The 20,022-nt window shown below is 44.4% G+C and overlaps 1 protein-coding gene across 10 annotated transcripts in view; it reads left to right on the top strand.

The window, feature by feature from the left end:
- St6galnac3 (ST6 (alpha-N-acetyl-neuraminyl-2,3-beta-galactosyl-1,3)-N-acetylgalactosaminide alpha-2,6-sialyltransferase 3) overlaps positions 1-19,404 on the top strand; it is a 526,860-nt gene extending 507,456 nt beyond the window's left edge. For 5 of the 10 annotated variants that reach the window (XM_030252510.1, XM_006501220.4, XM_006501221.4 and 2 more), the window contains 2 exons: positions 10,953-11,060; positions 12,087-19,404. In XM_030252510.1, coding sequence (XP_030108370.1) covers positions 10,953-11,060; positions 12,087-12,273 — 295 coding nt within the window. In that variant the 3' untranslated portion in view covers positions 12,274-19,404. The remainder of the gene's footprint in view (positions 1-10,952; positions 11,061-12,086) is intronic. The other 5 variants (XM_030252509.1, XM_030252511.1, XR_003954302.1 and 2 more) reach the window with 4 other exon arrangements.
- The last annotated feature ends 618 nt before the right edge of the window (positions 19,405-20,022 follow it).

Raw genomic sequence — 20,022 nt, 5'->3', positions numbered from 1 at the left:
AGTTTGCCTACAAATGTGGAGGGCCATTTATTGAGACATTACTGGTCCAAGTGGCACTGTCAGGACTGTATGGGCTGATCTTGTGTTATCCAGGAATTCAACGGATTTTTCTACCTTTAATGTTACCCTGAGCACCTGGAGGCTGGGTCAAATTGAGCCCTGGTCCAATAAGTTCACCCTAATGAGGGATGGGTGTCCTCCTTCTCTCTTGTGATTTGGACATTTGTCTTTCCAGTATCCTTTTAGCTTGTAAGTAAGTGTGTCGGCGCATCTCTAGCTTCATCTTTTTCTGGATTTCTGGCTTCCCTCTGGGATTTCTCCTATGAGTCTACCTGCATACTGCCATTATTGCTTGGGCCAATCTTTTATTCTGCTTTCTTCTACAAAGCCATGGTTATTATAAACCTTTGGAGCAATCTCCAATAATTGAGACCTATTCAGAGCCTCAAACCAGTCTAATTTGCAGAGGGATTCCATGAACCCAGCAGGCAATTCATGTGGCTCTTATATTATCTTGCTCACCTTAGACAGACTGGAATGTTTTCTAGAAGCCTATATCTGAGATGTTTTGACTGGCAGAGATCCCCTGCCATCTCCTCCTCCAAGGGTGACTTTCCAATTCCCAAACTAGGTTCTGCCCCACTACTCAGCTGTGAAAAAGAGGGGAGCTGGGGCTGTTGGCAGTCACTCCAGGTTGGGTGGTGGGTGTTAAAGACTGTCTGGAGAAAGCTAATGAAAGCCTGAGATTTTTCAGAGCCTGGTGGATTCTGAGTTTTCCAATTATACAGATCATCAGTTGAGAAGAAGATATGAACCATGAAAGAGGAAGGGCAAGAACCCCTGGGTTGTGGGTCCTCTGGAGGTACCCCCCTTAAGGGTTGCACAGGGGTTAACTCTGCCCCAGGGAAATCCCTTTCAGGGGTTCCTTAGCTAGAGCCAGTCTATGTATGTGGAAGAGAAAGGGGGATACAAGAAACTACTTCTTCCCCCACCACCTTTCCACCCCTCAGCACAGCCAGGCAAACTCTTTCTCCCTCATCAGGTCAGCCAAGGGGGTCTCACTGGTACATACAGAAGGAAAATTCAGCTGCTTCTTACATATGGAGAAAACAGGTCAAGGTTTGGGGTTTTCTGGGCCACCTGCTCCAAACAACAAGAGGTTTTAAGCCAAGGTGGTGGTCTTGCAACAGATCAAGTTATTGGTCAATATACAGAAATAGGTTGTTGCAGCCCAGGGAATCCAGTTACAGTGTTCTAGAAAGCCTGAGCCAATTTCTGATCCAAATATTTGTCACTGGGTCACCTGACTCCAAAAGAGGGTTGGTCAGTCTACTTCACAAAAGGACCAGTTTCCCAGAAAAGAGTCAGAGACCATATTCATTCTTCTTCAAGTGTTTTAACATATACTTCAGTGGTGTCTTGGGGCTTCTCACTTCCCTCCTATGGAAGCTCCATTTCTTCTAGCCAACAGAATTCAAACAAACAAAAACATAACCAACCAACCAACCAACCAGATAACACACAACAAAATACCATGGAGACTCACACAGAATGGCAACAACAAAGATCCCCTCGCCACTGTGCACACCACAAACCAGGGTATCTGGTGATGTCATACACAAATCTCAAACACAGGAATAGAGCCTTAAGTGACCTATGCAGAAGGCTCTGTAAACTGTCATCTCCTGAGGGGACTGATCCAGGTGACTTTCGGTAGATTCCTGTTTAGGGAAGAAGCATCAGGAGCCTCTGGGTCAATAGAAACAGAGGTAGGAGTAGCCCCTGGGACCCTGGAACATCTTAGGGTCCACACTTGCTAGGAACCGTCTTATTCCCTGCACTATTGGGCCAGAGAATCTGACGCACCTACTGTCCCCACAGCTCAGTTTATGGGAATCTCGCTGGGGCCTCCAGAATATTGCAAGGTAAATCCACTAGAGAGCACATGGACATTCTTAAAGCCTAATATAAAGTCCATTGATGGCTGGCAGATGACTGCGAAACTTGCCAGATCTTTCACCATTCCTTGCCTTTTCTGCACACACACACACACACACACACACAAAGTAAACAAAACCCCCACACATTTTGGTTGACGCACTTTGGTGAGTGAAAACAGTAAGAAGTAAAACTACAGAAACCCAAAAGCAAAGTATACTGGCTGGTTTTGTGTCAACTTGATACAAACTTAGAGTCATCAGCGAGAAAGGAGCCTCCCTTGAGGAAATGCCTTCATGAGATCCAGCTGTAAGGCATTTTCTCAATTAGAAATCTGGGGAGGGCCCTGCACATTGTGTTGGTTCTGGGTTCTGTAAGAAAGCAGGCTGAGTAAGCCAGGAAGCATCACCCCTTCAAGGCCTCACCATCAGCTCCTGCCTCCAGGATCCTGCCTTGTTTTGAGTTCCTGCCCTGACCTCTTTCAGTAATGAACAGCAATTTGGAAGTGTAGGCCAAATAACAATTTTTTTTCTCCAACTTACTCTTTGGCCATAGTGTTTTGTCCCAGCCATAGAAACCTTTACTGGCACACAAGGCTAGACCATGTAAGGACTTTCCCGGATCCTGGAACTATGGACTAGGTTTTTGGTGGATTAGGTCTTTGTTTCTGTCTTGGTGGGTGTTAAGGCCTATTTGTGGGATCTAAGGTTAGAAAGATGGCTGTAGCATGGCATCTGTCGTGCTAAGGTCTTAGGGCCTGTTACAAATGGAACCCCAGAAATCAGCATTTCCTACTGAAAGAACATTAAAGCCTGAGTAAGAACAAAATAAACTTTTAATTTCTGAGATGAATGAACAGGGTAATTTTTGTGAGGGGTATCTTCTGTTTCCACAGCAGCTATAAATCATATCTTTGAGCTTTACCATTTTACTTTTAAATGTACATTTAGAAAACAACACAGCATTCCTTTTGCTTCATTTGTACAGTGTTCCTGCAGTCACTGCTACTCAGCGGGCCCCTGATTCAGGGTAGTCTATGTGTGTACTGATAAGCATGGACACTATGCACTGTCAGACCAGGGGGAGCATAGTCCCCTTCTGAGGTTGACTACTGCCTTCTCCATTCACCTGTGGTCCATTCATCATCATTTTGCATCCTTGGATTTTTTTTTTTAACCTGGTATATTCACTTAAGAATTACCAACCAGGAGATGATGTTTTTATCCAGTTGAAATGTTTACACCCATTTGCAAATGATTCAAGCCTAAGCTAAGAACCCTGCTGCCTGATTTGTAGTAAAAGCTTACCACCTAAGAATGTGCTGGGCCTATCCCATGGATGGAGGGCACAGATGTCCAGTGTTAACAGCAAACTCCTTGCCGTTTCCACGAATTCAGACTGTGGAGCCATGTATAAGTCTGTACAGGTTACAGAGAGCCGACATCTTCATATTCAGAGAAGGTTGGCTTCATGGCAGCAGACTGGATCCCAGGGTACTGCTGATGGAAGCCAGCTTGCTTGCCAAGGCTCTTTGTTGTTGATTTCATTTGCTGTGTTCTTTTGAAAGGAATGGGAGTATTTAATAATACTTTGAATAATCTGTATTCTGTAATCTATTTCTTCTTTCTAGGAAAGTATCTGGAAAGGTCCTGTTATTTATCCTGTCATATAGGTTTTTGATGAGAGAACTGAGATTCAACCGTGTTAAAACAAGACATGAAATACTGATTAATCAGTAATTTAAAAAAAATTCTCCCCTTGCTCTTAATTATAACAGACAGGCAATAGCATGCTCTCCCATTCTAAGAAGGGCCTTGAGCTTGCTCAGCTTTAATAAACAATAGGAGAGCTGTTTTATGCCTTTGAAAGATTAGCTTTGAGTGCCCCAGCTTGGCTTTCATTGGTTCATGGAAGAAATAAGATGAAGTAGAATGGAGTCCACAGAGTTAGTCAAAGGTCACTCAGGAGCTGAAGCAGCTCCAATACACTTCTGTCTTCCATCCGTATGTACTCCTCTGACTCTCGTTCTGTTCCTCCATACACATTCCCCACTGAAGACCAAGATGTTTCCCGCAGCTCTAGTCTGACTGCACATGATGGTTCCTAGGATGACGTTCAAAGCTCAGACAGGAATCCAGCATTGGTCAAGCATGAGTGGCTTCAGATGGCCTTGTCAGGAAAGGATGACAAAGCAGGATGGTAGGCTGGGATCTGAAAGGTGGCAGAGGAACAGGAATCAGGCAGAATGGAAACTGTTTCCCAGGGGTACTCAGCCTTTTAGAACCAGAGAGTATCCTAAACCAGAAGGTGGTTGTGTGTGTGTGTGTGTGTGTGTGTGTGTGTGTGTCTGCTGTTTTCTTAAGAAAACCTGTGACCATGAGAAGTGAAACTACACAGGGCTGCCCAGCCATTGCCACACAAAGAACTCTGTCATCCAAAGTGCACCAAGACTGACCTAGAGAGAGTTACTGGTCCATCAGAATGTCAGCTTCTTCTCAAAACCTAAGCCATTGAAGCAATGGTGTTGGAAGTCCAGGAAACTGAGCAAGAAAGAAATCAGACACTCAACATTACCCAGTTTTCTTTCGAGGAATCATCTTGTTGGAATTCTCAGTCCCTCCACTGAATGTATCCAGAACAGGATAAAGTTCATCACAAGTGTCTCCAGAAATGAAAAGACAGATCAGAGACACAGACAAGGAAAGATGCTATGGCCAAAAATATTGAAATTTGTGAAAATAAATAAGTAAATAATACTTTGACAGATAACAAGCCATCTATTTATGACATGGCCTTTAGGTAACAAGTAACAGCAGAACATAAAAGAGGAAAGTGGCTTATATATTCATCAGTAATAAAGTAGAGGAGAGATGTTTTAAGTGGTATGCCTTCCAGCATGTACTAGATCAGCACTGACAGAATCATTTTTCTAAGAGATGAGCAAGTCCATTTAGTGGCTTCCACACTGTAAGTATCTTGATTACCAAGGAGCAGAGGGATGCAGAGTCTGTCCAGTGGAAACATGATTGATAGCTTCCTGGTAACCGTCTTTCCTTTCTTTCCTTCTGCATGCCTCATTATTCTGCAGCATTAATTTAAGCTTCCCAATCAGACTGAATCAGGGTCTAAATTCCTTTATCATCCCCGTGGGAAACTTGATGGTTTATTTGTAGATGGTGATAATTGTTTTTATCGATCCCCAAATATGGGGAGCTGGCTACACTGCTATGGCTGAAGGCCAGCCAGCCTGGTCCGTAGTGCTGTGCACATGAGTGACAAACTGTAATGTCATATGTGTCCCTGAAGAGACTTAAGAAGTTCTAAGGCAATGGATGCCTATCTATCCCAGACCTCTGTGAGTTAAGACATGAATAAGCCCTGTACACCAGTTATTGTCTTTTTGTTGTTGTTGTTGTTGTCAATATTGAACCATAAAGGTCTATTCAGGTCTGATTTACACTCGGTTCATACATATCATGCTACAGATGGAGGGCATGTAAGTGGCACTCCTATATGAATTACCAGAGCCAGCCCCCAAAGGCTAGTGAGTTTCTCCAAGGCCAAGATTCTCAATCTGTCACAACCCCTTTGGAAGTCACATATTAGATATCCTGCATACCATATGCTTACGTTATGATTTGTAACAGTAGCATGTAATGATAAAATAATTTTATGGTTGCGGGGGGGGGATCACAGAAGGAGGAACATGTGTGAAAGGGTTACAGCATTTAGGAAAATCGAGAAGCATTGCTCTAAGACCTCAGACCTCTGGGCTGTCATTTTGGAAGAGTTCCTGGGCTCAGCTAGCACTTGTACTTTTCCAGGTTGGACATTTCAGAGAAACATTAACTCTGAGTATTTGAGGAAAAACCCTTGTGGAAACCTTAGCATTTACTATAGGTAGGAAATTCCATGACATTTCAAGGCTCAAAATACCAGAGATGATAAGAGAGATAATGTCACTACCTAATTAAGCCCTGTTTGTAGGACAGGGCACTAGGGCAGTGGAGCTCTTCTCCCAGGCAGATCAAACACAACACATAATGTTGAGGAAGGCTTTGGGGCTAATTAGTATGAACTGTCTACCTGGAAACAAATCAGGTCAGGTCTCAAAGGAACTGACTGTCGTAAGTATATTTTTCTTAAGTCCCTATCATTTGGTGTTTGGTAAAGTAGGAATATCTTTGGCAAGGCAACCAACTTTGAAACTCCTGACCCTCTTTTCCTGGGGTGCAAAAAAGATGGGCAAACCATAGGAGCACCAATGATGGCTGCAGCCCGCTTCACCTTAGAGGACTCATTTTTTGAATACTTATTGTGAAAGTCACAGACATGACTGGGTTGGATCAGAAGAGGCAGGGCAGCTTACCTGAAGAATCAGCTCCTGATATTTCCCAAAGGTCTCCCCTTTATCCTCAGCTAGGATAACATCTGTTCTCCCGTTTATCCTACGCTTCAGTGGAAGGAACTCAACAAAAGAATGACAGTATGTTTCCATTTCTATTTAGTCTCAGAATTCATAGAAATTAAAGTTTACTCTCAATGCCCTGGTCCCATGACACTGTCTCTCTCGCATCTCCTGTGAGCAGTTTTTGTTAAGACAGGGACAGAGAGCACCACTTCTGAAAGCTTTAGTCCTGGTATCAAGTCCAGCCCCAGGGCAGAACGTTTTCTTCTACCTCCCCTGTCCACGTATGCCCCAGACATTCCTACCACGTCCACCATGCCAGTGAGCCTAGCTGGTCATGTGGCCCGTGTACTTGCTGACTACAAGAGCAGCACATGTACATCATCGTGCAGTGCTCACCGGTTACAGCTCGGTGACGACCCAGAATCACTGGATTTTAAAACTGGAAGCAGCTTTAGATATGACACGGTTCAGTCATCTAACCTAGAAGCACGGTCGCTGACCCAGGGGGTAGCTGAGCTGTCTGCAGCATCCCCCTTCAGTCAGCAGCCAAGGTGGATCGTGAGAGCATTTATCCTGATGTCAACCTGCAGGGCACTGTTCTCCCACAGGTGTTTGGTGCGTTGTAATATATGGCAAACGGTTGTGTTAACTCGAATGCTTCCTCTATTACTCCGTAGCAGCTTCTAGCACACAGTCAGTATGGTATGTTCCCCCACCCCACCCCAGGTTATAAACAAATGCTGTGTTGAATTTCTAACAGATAGAAACATTCAAACACATACAGTCCATTCTAACAAGCGCCATGATTTCAGTGACCTCCACTGTGCCTGGTTGAGTCACTGGTGAAGAGCTATGGAAAGGAGAGGAAGCGGGGAAAGCTTTGGAAGAACCAAGAAGAGCAAGCATCTGATTCGGTCAGAGCAGTGGCCATGGAGGGGCAGCACACGACAGAGTGTGCACAGGGAACATCTAGGAGACCTTGGGTTATGGCACTCCCTGTTCTTTTTTTTTTTTCCATTTTTTATTAGGTATTTAGCTCATTTACATTTCCAATGCTATACCAAAAGTCCCCCATACCCACCCCTCCCACTCCCCTACCCACCCACTCCCCCTTTTTGGCCCTGGCGTTACCCCGTACTGGGGCATATAAAGTTTGCGTGTCCAATGGGCCTCTCTTTCCAGTGATGGCCGACTAGGCCATCTTTTGATACATATGCAGCTAGAGTCAAGAGCTCCGGGATACTGGTTAGTTCATTATGTTGTTCTGCCTATAGGGTTGCAGATCCCTTTAGCTCCTTGGGTACTTTCTCTAGCTCCTCCATTGGGAGCCCTGTGATCCATCCATTAGCTGACTGTGAGCATCCACTTCTGTGTTTGCTAGGCCCCGGCATAGTCTCACAAGAGACAGCTACATCTGGGTCCTTTCGATAAAATCTTGCTAGTGTATGCAATGGTCTCAGCGTTTGGATGCTGATTATGGGGTGGATCCCTGGATATGGCAGTCTCTACATGGTCCATCCTTTCATCTCAGCTCCAAACTTTGTCTCTGTAACTCCTTCCATGGGTGTTTTGTTCCCACTTCTAAGGAGGGGCATAGTGTCCACACTTCAGTCTTCATTTTTCTTGAGTTTCATGTGTTTAGGAAATTGTATCTTATATCTTGGGTATCCTAGGTTTTGGGCTAATATCCACTTATCAGTGAGTACATATTGTGTGAGTTCCTTTGTGAATGTGTTACCTCACTCAGGATGATGCCCTCCAGGTCCATCCATTTGGCTAGGAATTTCATAAATTCATTCTTTTTAATAGCAACCCTGATTCCTTGATGCTCCCCGAGACGCCATGCTAGGTACAGAATACCCACTGCCAAGCCATGTGGTAACAAAGGCTTGTTCTCTGTATGGCTCCTCCCCACTCGTGAGCCACACTTCTACACCACTGCTGGTTCCATCCCGTAGAACAGTACAGACAGCTCACTGTGCTTCAGTCGCTGGAACCCATGGCCCTCAGTGCCCACCCGGCCCTGGATCTCTGGGTGCCACACATTGTTTTCCACTATGTGGAGGGAACTGCATCAGGATAATCCATTAACAGACTGGTCTCTTGTCATTGTTCCCTAAATAATATATTAGCCCAGCTCTTTATATAGTGATTGCATTAGTTAGAATTAACTTAGAGGTGACCGGAAGCATTAGGGAGAGTGTGCTTAGGTACCATTCAAATGCTGCTCCATTACACAGGAGGTTCAGCACCTGAAGAGTTGGGTGGGTATGGGGGTCCGGGTTCCAGTCTCCCACAGACACAGAGTGCCAACTGAATTCTCCATTGGGAAAATATGCACCATCAGATGCAGAGAAATGGATTCTTAAACAGAAGCAGTTCAGAATCAGAGACAAGATAGCAGAGAGGGCACAGATGGGTTCCATTGGCTTCTCCTGGAGAATCACACAAAAATTTAAACAATAAGGTTTTTTAAAAAAATCAACTATCACCTCCCCATGTGAAGTGCTGACATGTTCTAGGTTGATACTAGTCAGGGAGGGAGGAGAGGAGGGGAGGGGAGGGGAGGGGGGGAGGGGAGGAGGGGACAGAAGAGGAGAGGAGAGGAGAGGAGAGGAGAGGAGAGGAGAGGAGAGGAGAGGAGAGGAGAGGAGAGAGGGAGGAAGGAAGGAAGGAAGGAAGGAAGGAAGGAAGGAAGGAAGGAAGGAAGGAAGGAAGGAAGGAAACAAGGGGTTGTAATTCAGACCCAAGGATGGCATCGTGTTAAGGACATATATCCTCAGTACTGGGGTTCTGGTTATCAACAGATACTGACCTCTGGCTAGGAACCTCACCCAGGCTGGTGCTGGGTATGTGAGTGTTAGTTGGTAGAAGAGTTAGTTGGCTGAAGTCCTACCAGTCCTGAGTCTAGAGGGAAGTGTCTCTGCACAGCTGCCAGATAACTTAGGGCAATCCACTTCTCTGCAGGAAGAGGTGTGAGGAGAAAGACTATTGAGCCTTTTGAATGAATTAGGTCAGCTTGACTAAGGATAGATGCAGAGATCCATTTGCCTTTGGCAGACTCCTGCAGTCAGCACTGTCTCTGATTAAATCATCCCCAGATCCCACTTCCACGTTCCACAGCCCACCTCAGACAAACCAAGCTTTGCATATGTATTTCCATGTCTGGGATATACCTGGGCTGTGTGATCTTCCTGAAGTATTTGCCCTGCCATGGCCCACAGGGCCTTGTTCTCTTTAACCACACTCACCCCGCCCCCCCCACACACACCTCCACCCCAGACTCCTGTTACCATCATCACAGAGGCGGTCCCTGAGGAGCTTTACAGAGCAGCTGGATGTAAATCTCATCTTCCAGTCAGCATAAAGACAGAGACAGTGGCCATAACTTTGTATTTATAGCATCTTTAAGAGGGATGGACACATTGTAGGTGACCAGTAAAATGTGTCTACGAGGCTGGAGCCAGGTCTTAAGAAGCAGCTTGTGTTCTGATACCTACAAGGCTGATTAGGAAAACACGCAGGTGCTTTCATGAAAGAGCTTAACTACACTGTATTTACCTTGCATGGAGAAGCCAAGAGTGGGCGGGAGTTCAGCAGAAGAGGGCTGGCTTAGAATATACAAAGTCCTGGGTTCATTCCCCAGCACTTCAAAAATAAATTCATAAATTATGGGGGGGGGGGAAGATGGCTTAGCAGATAAAAGTACTTACAACCAAGCCTAACTTTTACCTGAGTTTGATTCCCAAGACCCACATGGTGGGAGGCAAGAACTGACTCCTGCACTTTGTCCTTCTGTCTTCCTCTTGTGCACAGGCACTGCCACACATACATGTACACACTCACACTTCTACATGTTCACACATCACACACCCATACATCCACATACCCACACATCTACAGAAGTACAGGACCACATGCTTACATACTCACATACTCACACCCACATGTCCACATACTCACAAGTTCTCTCTCTCTCTCTCTCTCTCTCTCTCTCTCTCTCTCACACACACACACACACACACACACGCACTCACACACATCCACATAACTAAACACGTACCCATACATACATCTGCACACACACAACCACATACCCACATGCCCATGCAAACACACACATACATACACACAGCCACATACCCACGCAAACACAATATTAAAATATGCAATAGATGCTAAGGAGACTTTGAGAAAGTGCTGTGTCCAGGTAAGCAAGACGCCATTATCATTCCGTACTCATCAGAGCTCTGAGAATCTTTCAGAGAACCCATCTGCTGATCCACACCCCTAATTTGGGTCTTACAGAAGACCAAATAAATTATTCTTCACCTGAAGGGAGAAGGATTATTTGACTTCAGATATTTACCATATGGCTTCTCTTCCACCCAGCAGAGCTTTGAGGCTTAAGGTAGTGCGAGCAAGAGTGTGCCTATAAATTATTCAGAGATAATTCACAATAAGTGTGTATCCTTGACAGACTGTCAGGTTTCTCAGTGCTCCCCCTGATACCGGGCACTGTGTTTTTGATCAAGTATGGCTTGTTTCTAACTGCACCTTCTTGTCATCCTGTGTTTTGTTTTATCTGTTTCTGTTCCTCCAGAGTCCAGTCTGGCTCCTACCTCAGCACTGGCTGGTTTACCTTTATCCTGGCTATGGATGCCTGCTACAGTATCCACGTCTACGGGATGATAAATGAAACCTACTGCAAGTAAGATCGCAGGAAATTATTTTTATGCAGCTCCAATTCTGATATCTTGTCAAAATATCACAATTCATTTTAATGCCATAAATCTGAGAAATAGATCAGATGACAATTATTTCCGGGTGTTCTTTGCCAACATGACATGTTCTTGTCAGTGCGTTATGTTCCGACTTTTAGGAGTGATAGAAAGAAAACAGTGTTTACTGCAGTCTGATGTCTCATGTCAGAAGGAACACTCTTCATCAGTCACATATCCAGGACTTGGATCTTGGAAATCTACAGCAAGTTTAGCGGTGATTTAATTTGCAAAGTCAAGGCTGCCACATCTCCCCATCTGGGGGCTCGATGGACAGCTGTCAGCCAGTGGCTCTATTTGCTCACAAAGAATAAAATGCCCTGATACCTCAGAGAAACATTTTGGCTCAACAAGAGTTCCTGAAATTTTTATTTCACTACTGTGTGACTGATCTGCCAGACTCTATATTAAATGAGTGTGTTTATGCACAGTCTATGGTGTCTGGCAGGGTACCTTCTAATCAGATTGACAAACTCTCATGCTTTAATGAAGGTGGTGGAATATAGTTCCTCTACCAATATGAATCAGAGAGCATTTAATCATACTCTTAAAATGTAACTCTGGGTCACAGTCTTCATGAATAAACATTTGCTATAACCACTAAGTCTAAGAGAACACAGATGACCCCCAAACTTCACTGTGAAAACTCAGTTTCCTTACCCCTTAAAGAGCACTGGGCTGCGTAAGGTTTGTCCTGTCTCATACCATCTCCTCCTTTGAAACTGAGCCATGTGTTTGAATGTAATTGGTAGGATATGTAAATTGTATTTGATCTATTAGGACACTGAGAACGGTTCCGTTTCCCTAAAAGCTTTCATGTGCGGTAGCTTTTAACTGAGCTCATTGATGAAGGCTTGTAAGTTAAATGCATTTGCGGGGTATGTAATGGACGCTTGTAAACGCCAGCCTCATCCTCGGCTCAGCTCAGTCTTCCTCCCCTTCTGTTTCTCTTCCAGGACAGAAGGGTATAGAAAAGTCCCCTATCACTACTATGAACAAGGGAAAGATGAGTGTAACGAATATCTTCTCCATGAACATGCCCCGTATGGGGGACACAGGTTCATCACCGAGAAGAAAGTGTTTGCCAAGTGGGCCAAGAAGCACAGAATAGTATTCACACACCCGAACTGGACGCTGTCCTGATGCCGTGCTTCCCGACCATGACACTGCAGCTGTGGTGAAGAGAGGCTGATGGTGCTGACGGTGTAGGCAGGATGTTCAGGGTGTGACCATGGCCCTGGACATTCTCTGGTGTGGATACTGACTCTGTTAGTAATTTGAACTTGGCGTTCCATGGGAGGCGGTCATGTTCATTCTGATCTTTCTGGTGGTTCGGCCCTATCAATTGCACTTTAAAACTTACCTACGGTTGAAATGAAGGCCAGTGACCTGATGGCTGTGACTAAAGAAAACACGAAGATTACCTTTCAAGATAGCTGCTCAGAATTCTTCAAGAGGCTTCCAGAAGTGACGACTTCTGCCTGCTCAGGCAAGCTTACTGAGTGCACGGGCTGCTCCCCATCTTGGAAAATGGTGGACTATCAAACACTGTCCCAAGTCATCCTTCAGGGTATAGATGTCATGCCACAGTTACCAGTCAGCCTGATAGAGGGGAGGTATCTCTTTCTGATATGCCATCTTCCTTCCATATGTCTCTCAGCGAAAGCCTCAGGCCACCTACCTAAATGTAGCAATGAAGGCATTCTGTAATTCCTGCGTACCAGGATTACTGGACTATCTCAGAGACTTAATTCAAAATGTATCAAGTAGCAAATATTGACAAATTTTCACTCAGACAGCTGTGCTCTCACTACTCAAAACAATATAACTAAACATATTATTACAGTTACCTACGTTAATGTTTAGTTATTTTTGGTTGAGTGCTAAGTATTAACATGTTAGATATACTTCAACACTGTAATAACACATACTGTGAAAGCATTTCTTGAGCATAACCAAAGGGTTTCTCTCTCTGCTTCAGCACTCAGTACCAACAAATGAGATGCTTTTTGAATCACAAAACAGGGAAAGCAAGACATATTTTTGCATCAATTTGTATCCTATCATATTCATAATATATATTTTTAAATTCAAATTTCTATTTTATAAGCTGAAAGGGTATCTTTCCATATACATTATCAATGCCAAGTGCCAAACACTCTTTATACCATCAAACCCAGGCTGAGCTTTTGCCTTCATGGGGTTGACCATCCCTTAGGTTATCAGATGTTCTGCTAGGACAGTAAAATGGTGACGAGCTTACTTCCCAAAGTGCTTCGCTATGCTTCACATATGCTGTGTGCCATGTGACACCCACGGCCGCCTCACTGGATGATTGCCGGCACATTCTGCCACCCCCAGCAGCTGATCTGCATTGTTAGCTGTGTTCCTGTGTCCCAAGTTGCTCTGCCTCAGAATATATGTATAGAGTAGCATTTGTGTAAATTAGTATATGATTGAGTTCTCTGCCAAATACAGCAGAGATTATACAAGATGACCACAAGGATGGCTGTGTCATAGATCAGTACCCTATAAGCTTAGATACTTTTAATGTTTTTGTTTCTGTCAGTGGCTCTGTTCCAGGGCTCGGGGACAATGGATAGGAATGGAAGCAGAGAAATACAGTTCCCTGGTCTAGGCCTGAGACGGCTTCCTTCTCCGTAGATCAATGGTCCTTAAATATTAGAAGTTGGTTTTCTGAGACACTACCAAGCATCTATAAATATCTTGGCACAACAATTCAAAAGCTAAAACCAGGCTGCATTTAATGTTTTAGAGCTGGAAATAACAATACACCTCAGCTGTAGAACCTTGACAGGGCTAGGACTAAAGGCCATGTGACGTGTGACGTCATTAAGATGTGCATCTTTCCTACCCTACACTGTCACACTGATAGACATCCCACACCCACACCCACAAGAGTTACCCAGCCCCAGCCTCATCCCTGGGAGGAGTGGTTATTCTATTGTTTGCTTATGTGACTTTTTTTTTTTAGTTCTATGAATGTTAGATTTTAGAGCTGATAGTGATTCAAGATGCCCACTTAAAGGAAAATAAATAATAGCAATGTTAAAATTTCAATGTGAGCGTTGTTTTCTCTCAGTTGTGATGCAGTTCTGCTTTTACATGAAATGAACACTCAGTTATCTGAATGCCTTCAGGAGTGTGTAACCTGATTTGTGTCACTGCCCAGTCAGTGGTGGGCTAACTCTATTTTGGTGCTTACAGATGAGAGACTCAACAAACATACTCTCCTGCCTCCCTAAAGAGAGCTATAGCTTCCTCTTGTGTGGGCTTTCCTCACACTGTGTGTGGAAAAGGCAGCGTCCAAATTTAAGCCTGCAGTCGTCTGGAATGGCATAGACAGTGGCCCTCACCCCCCTTCTCTCTCCCTCCCCCTTCTCTCTCCTTCCCCCCTTTCTCAGCTCTCCTCCTTCTCTTCTCTCTCCTCCTCCTCCTCTTCTCTCTCCTCCTCCCCTCTTCTTCTCCCTCCTCCCCCATCCTCCTCCCTCCTCTTTCTTTCTCCTTGTTGTCTGTCTCCTTTTTTGCAAAGTATGAAACCAAAAGCACTTCATGAAGACCCAGTTGAGTGCCTTTGCAATGAGGGCTTTGACCAACGCTCAGGAGTTGCTTTCCTCTGAAGTAATACTTTTCTCTGCTTCCATTTCCTGTCCCTTTCTTCCAGCCTTAGTTCTGGTAGAAATGCAAAGTCTAATTTCTCCCATGTGAAGGAGAAATTCTCCATCTTGGACTTGGTGAGAGAGTGAGACAAGTGGGTGGGCAAGGGCGAGCATTAGTCAAAGCTCCTGTTGGCCCTGCAGGTACTAGTCCACCGAAAGATTTTATCCACACCCAAACATTAAAGTTAAATGACCTCACTCAGCACTGCTACATAACTACCTATATATTAATTAATATTTATGAAAAGAAAAATGGAAATGTACACACAGACACCACAACTCAATGGCATACAAGAGAGTGAGAGACTCTGGAGTACTCTATCCTAAGAAATATTTTTAAATAAAGTCATAGAATATTATTTCTAATTCTTTAGAATCCTTTTTAAAAACAATGGAAAATGTAAAGTATTTAAAGTCTCTTTGAAGTTAGCCTTTGAATAAGTCATATTGATGTTGTAATTGACAGATGATTTTTATCTTGGCGACAAACTATCAAAAATGATAATTAATTTGAAGGTATGTTTGTCTTTATGAACATGAAGTCCATTTGTGCATGTAGTACATGAATGGGCAGTGCATATATATGTACTTACAACTGTATGAGAAAGCATGCATATGATTCCACAGCCTTTGCCGATGTGTGACTCATAGAAAGCCTTATTTTAGACTTCAGCTGAAATTTGTTGGGTTTCATTTTGAATCCTGAAAAGGAAAAAAAAAAAAATCCAAAGTAAATGCGCTGATTGCCGAGTGTGTATGAAATCACACCGCATGGCTGGCCAGAGGAATAAAGCCAGAGAAGATGCTAAATCTAGAACTGAGGATACAATCAGATGTACAGTTGTCACCAATCAGACACACAAGTGTAGCAATCAGTGTCAGCAGACTCGACCACCTGTAGCTCAGCGAAAGCCACACAGAGGAACATGGCGCTGGGCTCCGTTCCCTCTGTAAGCCAGGAGGCGACATTCTGCATGGTTTCTGTTACACGGCCATAGAGCAGGGGCTGTTGTGGGAAAAGGGTCACTATGTAAGGAGAGGTTTTTTTCCTCTGCAGTTTTAGTATGAACCAAGCTGACTGGGAAGCGAGCGTGTGAACTGAACTGGGAACCTGTTGACCTTAAGAAAAGGATGTTGCCCTCAGAAAAGCTTACTCATGACCTTCTTGGAAAAAAAGACAACATATATATGTATGTACGTATCAAGCACTTAATATGCCCTGTAAAATGAGAGACTCAGCCACATTGTCCGGTGGCAGGTGGCATGCGTTAGGACACGTGAAGCACGATTCCGGAACAAGGAAGAGGCCACCCTTAACTGCATTTCTAACTGGCAGAAGCTCATCCGTTGATTGTTTCTGTAAAGAGACGCTGTGACTTCGGGAGCCAGTGCTCAGCATCCTATGCACCCAATATATAGAGATGCAAGGACCTGGAAAAGCCGCCAGTCTGATCGCCGTGCCTGCAGCTAAGGAGTGAGACTTGGGGACCTGAAACAGCTCAACTGGTCCGATGACAGTCCTGACACCCAAGTCTTATCACTGACTCCTGCTCTAATACTCTTCCCACTGTGCCCTTTAAAATGCTAAATAATAACCAGGGGAGATGCCCATGTGGTTTACTAGAAGAATCTACCATGGCCCACAGGCTCCACCAGCATAGGGTCTCCTCGGACCAGAGGTATCATCCCTGCCCTGAACTCTACAGTTGTCTTGTACAACTTGGATAGAGCCTGAGTTCCGCTCTATCTGCTGCGTTCTCCACGTGTATTGCTAAGACCAGTGGTGTTCTATTGTCATGAGATGTTGCAGTTCATCTAGAGAACATGAGGGCACGTTTCTCACTGTTTGTCACTGAGGATGGGCAGCCCTTGGCATCTGGCGAGCTGCGTGGTGAGAGAGGCCGCTCACTAACCCGGAAGGCTAAGACTCAGAGAGAGTAGTCCAGTGTGCGGGTGAGTTCCTGTCGGAGGCCTCACATCCTCTGCAGTATATACAAACACCCAGTGTGCCACAAGATCCAATTGATATGCATGGTTTGAGAGTCCACTTACGTGGCACTGTCACAAGTGGGGAAGCTGGAAACTATATCCATCGGGCTCTTCAAATGATCCCCGTGGCTCAGGGATAGTGTGCTGTTTTGTTGCTTGCTTTTGCTGACCATACAGACACCACCAGAATAAAATTGCATTTAAATTGCAAAGGCATTGAAACAGAGCTGTCCTTGAGCGTTGTAACAATACAGAAAACCGCATTTTGCCATTTTTTAAGCCCCTTACATTTTTTTAAAATCCTTTTCTTCTCCGAATAGGCACAAAATTGTTTCTGAGGTAGCAAAGTGCCTCTTTCTCTACAAATAGGTCTCTTCCTGTTCGTGCTTTAGAGATCGCAGAAGAACAGAAGCTCATCTCATAGGTGCAGGTGAAGAGCACGTGACGGGCGCAGGCGAAGAGCACGTGACAGGCGCAGGTGAAGAGCACGTGATGGGCAAGTGCCGCATCCTGGTATTTGCTGACACCCTGAGCAGTTTCTTCTGAGAAACTTTAAAAGGATGGAAACCTGGGTGTTGATAGACCCTTGCCCCCCAGGCTGCTGCAAAGAGCTCGTTTCCTTGTGTTGCACATCTGTCACTGGCCCTGCATAAATACCAGTCCCATTCCATGTGGGTTGTGTATGCCTCACTTGTGTTTGTGAGGGTCTCACCATCTTCGCTGCCTCACTTGTGTTTGTGAGGGTCTCACCATCTTCGCTGCAGGTGCTTATTCACTTTGGAACCTGTAATATTCATTTATGTACAGACAAGAGACTGAGATGCACAGCAGTGAGCTGGTCAGGGGCTTTGTCCTCTGGGAACATAGTCCTTTATTTATAGACATCTTAAAACGAAGCTTACCGTTTGGCAAAGGGCGAGTAGCAGATTTTAGTTTCTTTTTATAACAGGAGAAATGAGGGTGGGTTAACAAGACAGGGTGGGCTTTTGTGACTGAAAGAAACAAGGATCAAGGTATTCGTGCATGTTATATTTAAGGCAAAAAGATACCCAGGACACGGCTTTACCAGCCTGTGGAATCTTTGTAGTTCACTTTAACTACATTTGTTATTTCTCCTATCTGTGTTTAAACAACTGACAGAATTCAGCCACAGGAGTAAGCATTTGGGCTCACAAGAACATGATCTGTCCCGGCAGTGAAGGTACCAAGAGCAGCTTGGCCCATGGTGGCGAATGGGCAGCAGAGAAGAGGAAGTCAGGCTCAGCTGGCTTTTCTCCTGACACCTCAGCGCATGGAATGGTGCTGCCCACGTTCAGGCTGGGTCTTTCCTCCTAAGAACACCTCTCTCTCTGGGAACACCCTTGCCAGCAGAGTCATGCCTTGTTAATGCCATCAGTGTTCCTTACGCCAATCCAGCTGGCACTCAGAATTGATTATCATGCTGCCTGGGGCTGGGCTCTTGCTCTGCAGGCTTATTAACAGCGTCAGGTTAGTGCCCAGGCTGCTTCAATTGCACACTTTCTTCTGCCTTCCTCACTCCGATATCTTTTGCTGCCTCTTCTTTCGTTTTTTCAAAGTCAACATTCTCACCATCACGTGTCATGTTTAGATAACTTGTCATTTTACAACTCGGCTTACGTTCTTGATCAACTCCATGAGAAACCCACATTTGGATGATGTCTCAAACTGAGTCGACTTTGGAAATTAATAACAATAATTTATGCATAGCAGCTGTGTTAAAGGGCTGAGTATTTGAGTCGATCCCCCTAATATTCTGTGGTATATACATAATATTAGTGTCATTCCACATAAACAGCTGAAGCATACAGAAGTAAGGTGGTTCGCCACAGTTCAGATAATAGCAGTGAAATAAGGTTTGAATACAGGTGATTTGAATACAAGGATAAACTGGATGTCTATCCAGTCAGGGTAGTCTGAAAAGATGTAACAAGAACCGCAATGTTCCAGTAGCTGGTCGATGAATTCCACACGCATGCTGCTTTACAGCCACTTTGACTCCATGGAGCTCAACCTTCGACCTGTTGATTTGTCTTCTTCCAAAGCCATGGAGTCCTTCCTGTTTGGCTCATCAGTGCAGAAAGAGCAAGAGAGGTCTGTGTCAGGAGGCTCTATGGGTAAGTCCAACGTGTCAGGCCTCACTCCATCCCATTGGCTGGGTCAGCCAGGGCCTGGTAGTAAATGAGACAAGCATGAATCTTTGTAACATATTTGGAATTTTTGAGAAAAAATTCTCTGCATAGAAAGAAAATAAACTAGAGGGCAAAGTCCTGGTCTAGTTTCAGTTAAGCCAGGAAGAGAGGATACAGCTTTTGCCAGAGGAAGCCAAGAGAACAACTGCTGAGCAAGAAATGCTGAAATAACTTAGGCGTGCCAACAGTTCAAGAGACGTCACTCTTAATGTCTCAGTGATCTGTGGTGAGAGCAAGATGCTTGCATGTCGCTTTTGATTAAACCTATGCCTGTTGTTTTGTAAGATAGCACAAAAAGAAACATCCCATTTGGTCTTTGGGTCTGTGCAATAAGTACTGTAAGCTTAATTTTTTAACCAAATAAACAATATACTGTTTGCTTCTCAAATCTTAAACTTGAAAATCTCTCCCCCTCTGTCTTTGTTTTTCTTATTATATTAACTTTCGTAAAGGGAGTGCCGATTTGTCAATAATATTCTGGACATCTTCAAATCACCAAATCTATTTCTAAGAAGAGAATATATTTTATTCTTTCCTTCTCCCTCAATTCTTTACTTCTTTTCCCAATACATTTTTTTAAAACCATTTACCGCTATTTTCTTGATTGTGTCTGTACATGCTCTCCCCTTAACATAAATAGAATCTTGCATCCCATCTCGTGTTCTTTTTCGCCTAACAGGGCACTCTGTAGTCTTGCAGGAAAGTGCTTGAGTGGTAGCCTGTAAATAATCTTCGTTTCCCCAGGAGAGGTTAGCTGCAACTCTAAAAGCAAAAGAATCGGAGAAAGAAATCTGCAGATGTTTGCCGGGTCGGGGGTCGGGGGGCAGGAAAGGCAGGGGGTTGTGTTTTGTTTTGTTTGTTTCTTTTTTGTTTTTTGTTTTCAGAAGAGGTGGAAATCTTTGGATAGGAACCTGCAGTGCCTGGTGTCACTTGGTATATGTGGAGGACATGAGAGGGGCCTATTCTAGGATCTGTATCCATAATAAGGGATGCTCTGGTGGTACCCAGGAGTA

This window comes from Mus musculus, chromosome 3 (genome assembly GCF_000001635.26).
Source record: "Mus musculus strain C57BL/6J chromosome 3, GRCm38.p6 C57BL/6J".
Classification (NCBI taxonomy): Eukaryota; Metazoa; Chordata; class Mammalia; order Rodentia; family Muridae; genus Mus; species Mus musculus.
Note: the sequence above shows the minus strand (reverse complement) of the source record. Positions and strands in the feature narration are given on the sequence as shown.